The following is a 13,967-nucleotide window of genomic DNA, read 5'->3' as shown; positions in this document are numbered from 1 at the left end:
TAGGCAAAAAAGAAATATTTATTTCATGATAGACCTCAGTTTGCAAATAACTGACCATTCAAAAAAATGTACACAATTTCTTGTTTAGTTTTTTTTTTTTTTTTTTTTTTTTACATCTTTTTTTTCAGGATTCACAGACAGCAGTTGTAATATCTATGACCACATGCAATGGGTTTTTTTTTTGTCCACTACACAAACAGGTACTAAGCCCCAAAGCCAGCGCTACCTTGACCTGAGCTGCAGACAGCTGTACTCATGCCTAGAGCGCAGCTAAAACACGTCCGATGCTTTATTACAGTCTGGCACTCTCCAGTCTCCATTTACTGCTTCAATTTCTAATGGCTGGCAACGGCAAAAGGTTTTTCTTCAAGGACTGTATGAGGGACACATCCATGCACTTACGGAGTTTACAGGTAATGTTCAACTTTGAGGGAGCGCTGCTCATAGTGTCAAGGATTTTACTTTTTTTTTTTTTTTTTTTTCCCAGAGGTAAAAATAAGGACATTTCAAAAACAATTTTAAATAATAGGAAATTTTAAATGTCCAGATCTGCAGTGTGGTGTCCTGTGTTAAAAGGTCTCTGGACATATAAAGTGCACTTGATGGCTGAGGTTCTTCAGCAGTGGGCCTCCTCGTCCACAACAGCGTAAAAGAAAATTCTGCCCTAACTCAGGGATTTCAATATGTAGCACTGTAGCACCAAGCTGTGTCCACCAGTAAGGCAAGATACTGTAATGTGGAAGGCTGCAGACGAGAAACGTGGAATGGCAAAATGGTTGTGCTTGTAGAAGACAACAAGAAAACCTCTGGGTATTCATGAAAATCAGTGCACGGAACAGCATTCAGCGTTCCCTTTTTAGTCCAAATTCAGACCACTGAGAACGTAGAAATCACAGAAACAGCGTTCACCGAACCTCGTCCCGATACTCCATTGCACTTTTGCGTGATGGTGCTCGTATCCTTCACTGTCCAAGCGATTGCAGCCATGACCATGACCTTTCGGTTAGCTGCCCCTTCGTTCCAGTGAGATGATGAACAGATCTGGTCATCTGCTCGTTCCAGTTCAGGAAATGTTCGGTCTCTTTTACGGTCTTCTGGTTGAGCAGCGTCCAGCCGAACGAGCGGATAGGGTCGTGAGAGTACACCGCTACCGAACAGGGCAATAATGCAGCAGCTATTCAAACGAGACTCTGTTGGGAGTGAAGAACATGTACAAAAAGGCACCGTATTTCTGGACAGGGCAGATGTACGAGTGTGTATGTGCAAGATGAGTCTGAATCCATCTCTTTACCTCCACCTCTAAAGGCATTACCATTTACTAAGGCAAATTCTCTCTGTAAAGAAATGCAAAGTGCATCTTTTCTGCTCTCATACTATATTCTTTGCGCTGCTGGCGTTGAACAAATGTTCAGCATTGCATTTTAATCATAGATATATCTCTTTAATAAATTATATTTATATATAATTTTATACATACCCACTCCCCATTATACCCCAGCGCACCTTACAGGTATTTCTGTACAAACTTAAAGCCATGCTTGTCCTTTGGCCACTTGAAGGCAAAGTTCTGCTCTGTTCACAGTTTCCTTCTCCCACCTCTGAGAACGAACAGACTCGGAGCAGTTTTCTTCACAGAGATCACACAGACATTCCGAGAAAGGGAAAAAAGCATATTCGTACATGACGAAAGAAGACAGAAGTACAAATATTCATTTTAAAGTATGTTTCCAGCGAAAAGTCTTCCATGAGATGTTGCCATGGAAATCAAAGGGTTGTGGATTTGATTGGATGGTCTTTGACCCCAGAGTTTCACTGCACACCCTCCTCATCGACATATGTAGAGGGGAACCATCCAATCTGAATGAAAAACGAGAAAATGTTGTCAATTTATATTGCTTATATTAATACTTGAAGATTGATTTCGAATCATTTGCTTGCTTTATTACCCTTCCGTTGGCTTCTCCTTTCCACCAGCCTTGGTCTCCACCGATCTTGCTGTAGATCTTGACAGTGTCTCCCTCTCGCAGGGACAGCTCTCTCATGTCTCGGGCAGCAAAGTTGTATCGCGCCACAGCTGTGCTGACTACCCTGGGCGTGAATACTGTACAAGGCCAGCAACATCCCACGATTAGCGTATGTAAAATGATGAAGACTTTATGACATTGTGAGCGAGATGTAAATGAAATAAAGCTTGTGACTAATGCCGGTCTCTATGAATGTCTGGAGCACTGAGATGATGATGAAAACATGACCAGGAAGACTTTGCTGATGGGAACATGAAGGGCTGAACGTGAAAAGGGACTGGGGAAGGTGGCATGGATGACGCAAGAGCGCAAACAAGCTAGAGGCGCAGTACCTGACCAGAAGGGAGCAGAGCTTTGAGAGGAGAAGTTGAGGCCCTGAGGACTGAGGAAGGAGAAGTTGTAGGAAGCACAGGTGGCTGCTGAGACAGCATGGGGGAGAGAGAGAGATAGACAGACAGGTAGACATACAGAAAGTGAGAGAGAGAGCAAATAAAAGAGCAAGGGGACAACAGAATTACAGGGCAAAAAAAGTTCAAGGACATGGTTTCAAAGTCAGTAAGGTGTTTGTATGTGTGTGTGAGAGTGCGTTCTGTAAACAAGTACCATTTCTGACATGCGCAATCAACAGGAAAAAACTGACTTAGGTAAACTGCATACCACCATTCAAAAGGCTGGGGTTAGTAAGTACTTTTTTTTTCTAACGAGATTAATACATTATTTTACCAATGATGCATTAAACTGAGACTTATATAGACTATTGTATATATTGTAATAATAATATTTAATTATATTTATTACAGTATTTTTATTAAATAAATGCAGTCTCGATGAACAAAAAGAGACTCCAAAAATCCCAAAACCTTTGAACGGTATGTGTATCAGCCCTCATTTACTTTTATTGTATGGAAAAGAACATTCAGTGTCCTTTTCCATTCAATGGAAAAAGTAAGTCACGTGGGTTTGAAACAACATTAGTGTGTGTGAATGACAAAATTTGGGTGAATGGCTCCTGCATATGGAGATCTTCAAGGGATATTCTCAGCCTCTCACAAGCAGACATTGTCTTTTCTACTTGCATAAAACACCAGTTAAGCTTGACTGGAAAACGAACAAAGGCACATCATTTATAATACATCTAATGAAGCATCTGTTTATTGGAACCTATTCAGCTGGCTGTGCAAAACATGGCCGCAGGAGCCAGAAGTGTCCATCAGCCTCAGCCAGAGTGGGCGGCTCCTTGACAACCCGGCTTAAGATGACTGACATTTGAAATAGCAGGAGGCGGGGCATACAGAATGTGAGGGCGGGACCAGCTGGCAGGGTTTGTTTGTTCAGACTTCCAGAGTGTGTCCAAAAATTGTGGAACGTTGCTGGCCAGACTGGTGGGGGCTCCATAAAAAAATGTGTGGCGGAAAAAGCAAGCAGAAGAGTAAAAATTAAAAAAGGGAGAGGGAAAGGGAGCGGAAGAAGAGAGACATAAAAAGCTTCTGAGGATTACCTGGTGAACGGGTATTGGTGCGAGAACTTGAGCGTTCCCTGGATTTGTAAGGGTACCGTAATGTCGTGTCCAACAGCTTAAAGCTCTCTTTCAGTGAATGACTCTGATAATACTCCACAAGCTCCTGTAACAAAGAATCATATCTGAGGTTACTTACAGCACTTAGATGTTCAAGACGTTTTCATCTTTATCAACATATTGTGAAACCGCATTTCTAGAAGAAATACCAGTATCTGATTAGAAAACAAGTAATAGTTTTAGGTAGGTTTAGATTAGGCTACGGTTCTGTGTGAAAAGCAGCATCAGAGCTAAATTAGCTTTACACAGCTGTGCAGCTTATGGCTATAAACAGACAAAAAAAATCATCACAAGTGAGTACTTACATATTCTAACAACATTATCACTCTTTTTACATTTTGATTCATACGCAAATTAAACACTGTTCAAAGGTTCATTTTTAAAATATTTTTATTATGCCAAAGCTGGCCAAGACTGCATTTATTATTAAAAAAAAGTTTATATTGTGAAATAGCATTAATATTTAAAATAACAAATATTTTATTTTAAAATAAAATAATAAAGTATTTTAAAATGTCATTTATTCCTGTGATTGCAAATGTACATTTCCAGTAGCTTCAGTTTACTTCCGTGTCACATGATCCTTCAGAAATCCTTCTAACAGGCAAAGTGCTCAAGTAGCATTTCCTACCGCTAACATTCACATTAAAAACTGTTGTGATTGAAACTTCAAAAGAACAGCATATATTTGAAATAGAAAATATTTCTAACATTACAATTTTTTTTTATCAAATGAATGTGTGCTAGCTATATACATATGTTCTTTTGAATGATAGTGTGAATGTATAGACACTACAAGAAAATACATAAAACTATGTAAAACTTGCAAAGATCGGTCCTTTAGATGCTTCAAGTGTATTGTGTAAAGTGAGTTAATCATGAAGTCTTCACCCTGCAAGCATGCTAAAATCTCATTAAGCCTTTAACTGTGAATTTTTTCTCTTACCAGGAGGCTATCAAACTTCTTTGCCTCTGTGATGTGAATCCAGTTGTCTTTCTCAATAACTTTAATATGCTTCACTTCGTCGTTAAACCTGTTAAAAGTTGCATAGCAATGGTGATTGACAAAATACTTAAAGAAGAAAGACAGAATGTTCTATGCTTGTCATGAATACAAGTCATCCCCGTAACACTCACTTGATGCTGATTGCGAATCTCTCAGCCTCTGCCGTCCTCTCTCGGATCAGATAGGTGCCGCTGCTGTGAGACTTAAGCAGGTTGTCGGCCTGCTGTCGCTCCATGTTTCCTGCAAACCTGAAGCCCACAGGGAAAACACACCTCATTCACGAGACCGTTCAATACCCTGTACATCATTATATCAACTCTCACAGAGGTCGTTACCTCATTAAAAGACAATAACGATTCAACATGCCTCTACACACAATTACACTAAAACTAATCAATCATCATCACTGATTCCAGACACATGTAATTCCATGCAAATTTGACAGGGTCAAACAACAGTAGCAGTTAATTGTATTATTAATGTTTAATATGTGAAAAGTGTATTACAAACAACCAAAATCTTGTAGTATCTTGGCAATGTAAAGGGTAAGAATGAAAACAAATCTGTGTGTTTTATAACAGGATGGAATACCAGGGATAAACGTTGTAATCCATCTCTCTGGAGGACTGACGGCTGGAAAATGACTGGAAAGGCTGTGGAGAAGAAAACCATCAAAAGATTATGAGACAACAAGGTTCTTATAGCAAAGAACACACAGTATGCATATATTTGAGAAACATGAATATTATAAATAATTTAAGAAAATCTATACATTCAAATTTACTTTAAAAAACATGTACCTTTGGGTCTAGGCATGGTTTCACACTGGAACTGGGGAAGAAGCCAGTCTTTTGGGTTTGGATGAGTTTGCCCTGAGAATAAAATGCAACACATGAAAACTAAAGATTAATGAATTAAGGAAAGCAAGCCCCCAAAAACAAGGCTTCAGGTTATACTTGACAAACTGCATTAAGTATGAGCAGAGTTAACAGATAACCTGTTAATACTGGTTATAGATATCTCTTACCTGTATTGGAACTGTTTTTCTGATTCGGTTGTATCTCTAATATAACTTGTGATTGTGATACATCAGAGAGTGACTGCTGTTTATGTATTGCAATTTTAACCATTTAAAAAAAAGCTATCATTTCTAAAATGGGCCAACTATCCAATTACTCCATTTATTGTATTCACCACAGCTAGTTTTACAATCATATGGCACATGAAAAGTGTAAAATTTGATCACAGAAGAGGTTATCTATGTACACATGCTAAATATTCATTTTAAAATATCATACCTCCCACCATGATGTGTCTGGATCTCCCTTCAAGAGCTCAATGACTTCTCCTGTCTGAAAGCAGAGAGGCATCTTGCCTGGTGGGGCAGGGGTACCATGGTAATTTCTTATGGCCACCATCTTTGGACCTTAAGAACACATCGAGAGAACAAAAGCTTAGAGCAGCGCAAAGAACAAAGTGCATGGACGCTTATCATTCGTATTCTTAGAACACACCCACACTACATGCGTTAGCGATACACTAGATGGCAGCAGCTAGCTGATGTATGATTTCTTTAAAGCATGAGCTCTGAATGTGGTCCATTCAGTTTAACAGCCTGAAGCTGTGCGCAGTATCTAAATTTTTCATATTGACATAACCACATTAAGATCACCGAAGATGGAGACAAAAATCACATTTTACTTATATTTTTACCTGATTGTGGAAGCCCCGGCTCCTGTCAAATACAGAGGGGAATTTATGATTTAATGCACTTCAAAGTGTACTTCATAGTTTTTATATAAGCAGATCAGGCATCATTTAAGACATCCCTAAAGTGTTTTTCCAAAGTTGACGACAAACTTTAAGATTAAATCAAAAAGTAAAGTTTGGTTCAGGTCAATGAGATAGTATTATTAATTTATCGGAGAGATGGAAGTTTATTAGTACAGGGCACTAAAAACTCACCGAATCATGAGGGCCTGAAATAGTAATGAAAGAGAGAAAGCATGGTCAGTGGTCTGATATCTTTAATTAGGGCAGATGTAATATACATGTGGGTATTTGAGAAGCAGCTTTCTGTTAAAGACCTACTTATTTTGCAGATGGTAATGACCTCCAGACACTCCTTATGGGCGCCAGTCCCACAGCGTGAACAGTAGTATCCCTGGTAGAAAATACCCCTAAAGAAAGAAGGATAAAAGGAGAGTACAAATTAAAAAAAGAGACAAATAAAAAATGGCAATATACGACAATATGTCTATATTTCCTGAGGTCCAACTGAAGTTAAAATTCATCCAAACAAGTAGATTCCGTTATGGTTTTGAATGATGCTCGTCCATGCATAACTCAGCATTACGCTGTTAGACTGTTAAGAACATTAAGCAGTTGCTGAGGTGTTTTGGAGATATTGCTAGCTGCTCCCTATCAATAGAGCCCTCTCTCAAAACTCAGTTTTTGCTGCATGTCTAAATTTCAGACATGAATTCAGACATGATTTTTTTTTTTGTAGTCTGAACAGCAATAAAATACAAGAATGCTGACGTCTACATGCCTGTTTTGACTCATTTACTCATTTTTGCTTAGTCTTTCATACTGTGAACTGTGACATTCACTATGTAGTGAACAAGTCTTATAGTGAATGAGATTTTGAACATTTACGTTCTTTTGATCAAAGCTGGCTCCAAGTCCACTTTCACTCAATATCATTATTACAACAGATACATTAGATATTGATAACACTGCCAGAAACAGATTTTATCAATTGATAATACAGACAGTCAGTACTAAAGATATTTGAAAACCAATTATAATGTGTACAGCATCAAAAGACTTATGTTCTGGTCGTGACTTTAATGCAAGTTGTAACTGTAATGTAAGTGCTTTTTTACCATACGCGGGTCCAAAATCATGCTTTTGCTTGTAATTCAACAAGCCGCACAATTCCAGGTATCAATGATGTCCACAGCACTGTGGGTGTGCCCACTATTTAGAGGCTTATTCAGATTCTAGGCATGAGCTACTGTAACAGTGATGCTTGGCTTTGGAAGCCAACCCTTTGATGCATTAATAGAACCACAACAATCACCCCATGTGACTCCGTATGTCAGCACAACTAAGCGGCAACATTCAACATCCAAACTAATCCCAGGCCAGTTTGCACACCGATTGAAATGCAAAGGCGCTATAATTAGCAGCCATTGTTCACACTGACCTGTGCTGCAGAGTGGTAAATTTAGGTCAGTGCACTATGATTTCACACGAGTCAATACAGCCAATCAGTGAAGCAGTTCATGTAATAGAGGACAGAGCAGTAGCCTAGTAACATGGGTCTCAGTCCATTGAGCTACCACTGTAATTTAGTAGAGAAGTGGCGTTTGTGTGTGTGAGCCCTCACCTCAGCAGCATTTTACAGGCTCTGCAGTTGGTGTTCTTTTCAAATGTGTGCATTTGGAAGTTGTGCTGGTTGGCAGTGGCTCTTTCAGGTTTGATGTTTGATCTGTGTGGATTAAAAAAAAAAATCAACACATCATATGGCCATCAATTTCAAAATACTGTACAATTTTGACACTGATGTAATTCTAACATACATGGCCATCTCAAACTGCTCCATCCACTTGCGCTTTGTGTCTTCTGTCTTGCAGAAAAACTGAAAGCCCTGTTTCCCCTGCAGATGGATCAGGTAGAAGCCATAGGACCACTATGGATGGGGAGAAGGTGGATGATGGAGGAAGGGGTTATTCACATAACTGTTTTTTTAAATGTTAATTTAGTCTATGTATACAGATATTTTGCCTCTCCACTGCATCTCATGCTAAAAATGCTTCAAAAGGCCACATATTCTGTGTTGACAATTTTTCTATTGAAACAGGATGTTGGGATGGGTTATTTTCCTTGTCCCAACCTTTTGATAATAGCCAAAAGGTTTTAGTTACATCATGCTGCCAATAGCAATTTATTAACTGCTAGTCCACAGCATTAGTCAGAGGATCATTCTCATTTCTAGAAAGCATTTGTTTGGATCAAAAAAGTAGTGTTGTACATTTGCTGAATGTGAAATTAATTTAGTCAATGCTACGCTATCATAAACCCTCAAAGATAACAGATGTGGACAAAAGTCACAAAAATGTACGTTTCTTTCTTCTGCAAAACACAATAACATATTTTAAAGAATGCAGCCATTGACTTCTATATTATGGAAAAAATCTTATGGAAGTCAATGCTACTGTTTGGTTACCAACATTCTTCAAAATATATTTCTTTGCGATCAAGAAAAAATAATTCATACAGGTTTGAAATAGCATGAGGGTGAGTAAATGATAACAGTCTTCATTTTTGGGTGAACTAATGCTTTAACACGTAACGTCAAAAAAAACGTGAAAAGTGGATTCTACAGAACATCTTTGGAAAATCTTAATTTGTCAATTTATAAACATGATTATTCCATTTTGGCACTGTAAAGCTGATGTGGAACTCTCGAGATGACAGAGAACAGATCAGTAAAAAGCACCTCAATGCTTAAAGAACATGAGCATTCAGCTTACCATTTTTCCACTCGACTGGTGGGCATGCAAAGAGATTGAATGGCGGAGAGAGAAAAGGAGAGAAAGAGAGAGACACCCTGTTACACATGCATTCTCATATACATGCAAAAATTCCCAATTGTTAGATTCATGGAGAATGCATTCAATTCTCTGCATTTACTCATGCTAGAGCACCGAAGAGAGCAGTGCATCAACTCTGTTTGGATGAAATTATGAGCATCATGCTTTAACACTCAAGGACAAGCGTGTAATGAACGCAATCCATCTGTGCTATTCACCAAGCAAACGATTGTCCCATTTGCCTTTGCTCAGTGCACACGCAATGCATAAAGATCACTGGCTGAATCAATTTGAAAGCAACAATATAATCATGTATATTTATTCTGAAACGGGCCTGATGGCCTCCCACCTTTTTCATGTCACGGTTATTCATAGGGTCATCAGACATCTTGTAGAAGTGAAGCTCAATGATCTCTTTTAGCTCATAGTTGTAGCCTTTCCTCTTGCAAACAATCACAACTTTATCAAACAGGAAGATGTATCTAGATACAGACAACAGAAAAAGGCATTCTGTTTAGTAGCAGATGTCAAAGGCCATTTTTGTTGCATATGAAAACATAATAAATGTCCAGTAATACCTGTCTTGTTTGGTTCGGTTAACTATAGAGCACACTTTAAGCTCTCCATCTATCTTCGGCCTGCCGTATTCCTCTAACTTCACCTGCTTTGAATGACACAATCGCACACACAGACACAGAAATTTTATACATTAATCCGTGACAAATTTAAGTGTCACTTGTTCCTGTATGCAATATGGAATATTAGAGGCAAATACAAGTTACATTTAAATGCGTCAAATGGAATTGCAAAAATATGGATAGTTAAAGGGAGTTATTTCTTTTATTTTGTGCATCCCAAGAAAAATTCTGCAAGCAGAACCAATGATTGTTTTCCTGAAAGTGTTATTTTTCCACTAACATTTATGTTTTGGTTTAAAAGCTTTTTTTTTGTTGTGATAACATTTCTGTATTAACATAAATAAGTATGCATCAAACTGTTGCTTTAAAATAGAAGAAAACAACATACTGAAGAAAGTATTTTTAAAGTATACTTTATGCAATTTTTGCTTATGTCAAATAAAAGGTACATTCATGCAACTGTATATATAGGCTATTATACTACAGTTGCCGCTATATTAAGAGCTATTAAAGCCAAAGTCTAAAGTGTATGCCTTTTGTCCGTAAGTGGCATGCCTCATTGGCTCATTGATGTTTAGCCGCGGGCGTCATCTGCACCACAGACTCTCACATAAATAAATCAGAACTGATACGCTAACTCCTACATTAGCTACCGGGAGAGGATACACTGATTTCATTCCCCTTTAAACACAACCCTAAATACATCCTGCTAGTGCTTGTGGCCTAGAGGCTTTTAGGATTTATTTTACTGAACAGAAGTGACAGACGGGGGCAGGTGGAGGCTTGTTAAAAAAATCGAAATGTTTGGGGATAAAGAAGAATTGGCCAGAATGCTGAAATGTGCACATTCTCAGACAGCCTAAGTCTTTCAATTGACACAGTAGAGAAAAGCAACTTTAATTTTGCGATCCTCATAAAAGCTTTTCGTAAAGCCACCATGCATTAGCATCGAGTCAATAGCAAAATGCTTAAATACTGATACCATGTTCTCCACATTAAAAATTACACGGGTACATCAACAGAAACAGGTAGGCTACTAAATACAAATTATATCTTTTAATATCATTTAATGTACAAGCAAATATCTTTCTAACAAACGGGAAATAAAATAAGTATTAATGGCCTTTTAATTATTGCATTTATCAGATCATGCCAGTGTATCACACAACTTCATGAATACTTACTAGATTTTCTATAGAGCTCTGAAATTCACTTATTTTCTTCAGGGTTTCATTGTCTCTCTTCACCTCATTGATGTACATCGCCAGGTCCTGCACAGACAAACAGACAAAGGCAAACCACATAAATGATCTAAACAGCTCTTCTCCCAAAATCAGACATTTACACATTAAACATTATGCTACGCAAAATGATAATACAACTTAACTATTGACATCAAACACTGTATTAAGCCATTATTTGTATATGACAGAATTCAAGATAAGAATTCAAACCTGCATGGCTTCTAGTGCCTCTTTAAGCTGCTGTCTCTCCGGGCGGTCCATAGAGTGACTTACTAACTCCTGTGGACAGACAACATAATGATAAATCACGCATACTAGGCCTGACACAAGACTTGTGCCTGTTTATGATGGTAGTTCATTTTAAAAGACATTTTGATGGTGTGCATACACACACAAATATTTATGCCATGTAAAAAAGTGTGATTGAATGTATGTAACTATAATTCTAAAAAACATTTTTTTTAAAAAACATCAAACGTGGATGTCTCAAGATGGTCTTTTTAAGATTGAGCAAACTTTTTAAGAACAAGCACACGCTATCTCAAGCACAACTCACAAACAGCGACACTCCCTGGGTTTGAGTGTATGAAATGGGCTGCGGATAATATGATTTAAGCATGGCTGATTTAAACAGTGTCACTGTATCCACCTCCCAATGCTCATTCCCTCTCCACTGTATCTTGGCCGTCTGTCACACGTCACAGTCTTTCTCTTCGTATCCATTATTAATGTGTGTTGTGAATTAATGATGGTTTGTATCATGCAGGGTGTCCTGTTTTATACATGATCTCTATTAGCAGTGGCTGAGCAGAGTGGAGAGCCACATGGGTCTTGTTGGATGAGGTAAAACGATTTGAATGTTTTATAAGGTTTTGGGGTTCACAAGGTACTCCTGTTCTGGTGCTTTCAAACTTTAAATTGGAATAAATGGAAGTTGAACAAGTTGCTCAGTGAGCTCATAGTAATGTTGATGGTGGCTCTCACCTTAAGCAGAAGGTGGTATTTGAGGACCCTCTGCATAGGGACCACTAGGAGATCCTGCAGTTTGAATTTTCCCTCCTGGACCTTCATGGTACATTCCTGTGGACGAAGATTATTTCAACAGGTCAGCAGTTTTTCAATCTCAATCTCAGAACAAATAAAAACAACAAAAGTTGAATTTAGAAAGATATAATTGTTAAAAAAAGTAAAGTGTGAAAAATATTTTAATAATAAAAAGGCAAGACTTGATGTTATCCATCAAGATTTGACTGGATTTACAACATTATTGGTTAGTGAATGTTTTCTAAAAAATGTTATTAGCAATTATGAAAATATTTTTTTCTTAGAAACATTGTATACGAAATATATATGGAAATTCCTTTCCACCCTAAATAAATCCACAAACAAAAAATTGTAAATGTATATCTCACAAATTTCAACTATATTTTTTATTCTCTGTATCTCACACTGACTTTAGATTTTAAACACAATTCTCTTTTTTGAAACTCTGAGAAGGAAACAGGCTTTGATAGTGTCATGGAATTTCTTATTTATCAAAGTAATAAACTAATCGTGAGAAAACTGTTTTGTCTTTTATTTCTCTGCAGAGAATGATCTGATTTACACACAGCTTGAGTCTGTGAGCAAAGAGACAAGGGTGAGGCTTACTGACCAGAGTCTTTATAGTCAAAAGTGTACATTCCAAGGTCGCAAAAATCCCGATCTGACCAATAAAATTGGTTGAAACACATCACCCAATCTTATGCACTGATGCAACTTATCAAACTGTTCCTGGTATAAAGTCTACACAAAATGTTGTTTTACTCCTGCAGCTGTCACATATAGAAATGATTTCATTCTTCTTAAACAACGTCATAATCATATTCTACTAGTGATTATATCCTAAAAGATATATAATTAGAAAATAGATGTAACAAAGATGCATCCAGTGATTATAGAACAGATTACATAATCAAAGTGTTAATTTCTCTTTTTATGTAATTAGTGGACTTTAACATTTTCTATTACAATATTTCCTGATCACACACAATAAGATCAAAACTGCATACTGTATACAAACAGATGTTATCCATTGCCCTGCATGATTTGTAGTCTTCACTATGTATTAATCACTTCATTTTTTATCCTCTCTGTTCTCTGACAAATAAGCAAGGAGGACAGACTACTCAAATGTCATGCTTGACATTCAGAATAGACTGAGGAAGAGGTTCATCATCTCTATGACTGTCAGTGACTCCACGTCCCTCCTTATGAAGAATCTCTGACTAATCCACTACAAGAGCCACTCATCTTTTTCAAAGAGGTCTCATAACCACACACTGAATGGACTGTACCCGATTAAAGGGCTTTTCTTATGTGTGAGATAACAGGACAATAATCATGTGAATTTGTCAATAAGCATGTCTAGAATTACGTTGCTGTGATCTGTAATCTCAACTAATCCTGTGTGGAAATACTGGCTTCACTCGCCAGTCTTTATTTTTGGAGTCATTAAAGTAAGTCACACTGCCTCAGACTGGCAGGCAAAACAACAGCCCTGCAGTCTTTGCATCCTGAACAGCATTAGTAGAGCAAAATTAGTTCATGTCCCAAAACTGTCAACAGCAGTCTGCTGAGAGGGAACGCTGTGCTGGGGCTGACCACTGAAGCGGTCTCTATGAGAAAGAGCTGTTAAAAGAGTCTCTTTAAGGCGGTGTCCCTAATGAGAAGTACAATTTCAGTCAGAGAGTGAGATCTGCATTTTGCTTAGTAGATTTTGAGCATCATTAATTGCATCACCCTCAAACAGAAAACAAGAATGATAAAATGTGCCAATCTGACTCCTTGTCTTCTACAAGCCACAAAACAGTTATATTTATATTCTTATATTTTATAT

The 13,967-nt window shown here is 37.8% G+C and overlaps 1 protein-coding gene across 10 annotated transcripts in view; it reads right to left on the bottom strand.

Moving 5' to 3' along the window:
* Positions 1 to 13,967, bottom strand: part of vav2 (vav 2 guanine nucleotide exchange factor) — a 127,354-nt gene continuing 113,387 nt past the window's right edge. For 3 of the 10 annotated variants that reach the window (XM_043221682.1, XM_043221686.1, XM_043221689.1), the window contains 20 exons: positions 12,074 to 12,169; positions 11,300 to 11,368; positions 11,030 to 11,116; positions 9,786 to 9,871; positions 9,557 to 9,689; positions 9,148 to 9,162; positions 8,194 to 8,303; positions 8,001 to 8,102; positions 6,698 to 6,786; positions 6,572 to 6,585; positions 6,320 to 6,341; positions 5,905 to 6,032; positions 5,407 to 5,478; positions 5,198 to 5,259; positions 4,738 to 4,854; positions 4,547 to 4,634; positions 3,523 to 3,646; positions 2,357 to 2,443; positions 1,947 to 2,101; positions 1 to 1,857 (listed from right to left, as the gene is read on the bottom strand). In XM_043221682.1, coding sequence (XP_043077617.1) covers positions 1,810 to 1,857; positions 1,947 to 2,101; positions 2,357 to 2,443; positions 3,523 to 3,646; positions 4,547 to 4,634; positions 4,738 to 4,854; positions 5,198 to 5,259; positions 5,407 to 5,478; positions 5,905 to 6,032; positions 6,320 to 6,341; positions 6,572 to 6,585; positions 6,698 to 6,786; positions 8,001 to 8,102; positions 8,194 to 8,303; positions 9,148 to 9,162; positions 9,557 to 9,689; positions 9,786 to 9,871; positions 11,030 to 11,116; positions 11,300 to 11,368; positions 12,074 to 12,169 — 1,704 coding nt within the window. In that variant the 3' untranslated portion in view covers positions 1 to 1,809. The remainder of the gene's footprint in view (positions 1,858 to 1,946; positions 2,102 to 2,356; positions 2,444 to 3,522; positions 3,647 to 4,546; positions 4,635 to 4,737; positions 4,855 to 5,197; positions 5,260 to 5,406; positions 5,479 to 5,904; positions 6,033 to 6,319; positions 6,342 to 6,571; positions 6,586 to 6,697; positions 6,787 to 8,000; positions 8,103 to 8,193; positions 8,304 to 9,147; positions 9,163 to 9,556; positions 9,690 to 9,785; positions 9,872 to 11,029; positions 11,117 to 11,299; positions 11,369 to 12,073; positions 12,170 to 13,967) is intronic. The other 7 variants (XM_043221685.1, XM_043221687.1, XM_043221683.1 and 4 more) reach the window with 6 other exon arrangements.

The sequence above is a fragment of the Puntigrus tetrazona genome, chromosome 21 (genome assembly GCF_018831695.1).
Source record: "Puntigrus tetrazona isolate hp1 chromosome 21, ASM1883169v1, whole genome shotgun sequence".
NCBI classification, from domain to species: Eukaryota; Metazoa; Chordata; class Actinopteri; order Cypriniformes; family Cyprinidae; genus Puntigrus; species Puntigrus tetrazona.
Note: the sequence above shows the minus strand (reverse complement) of the source record. Positions and strands in the feature narration are given on the sequence as shown.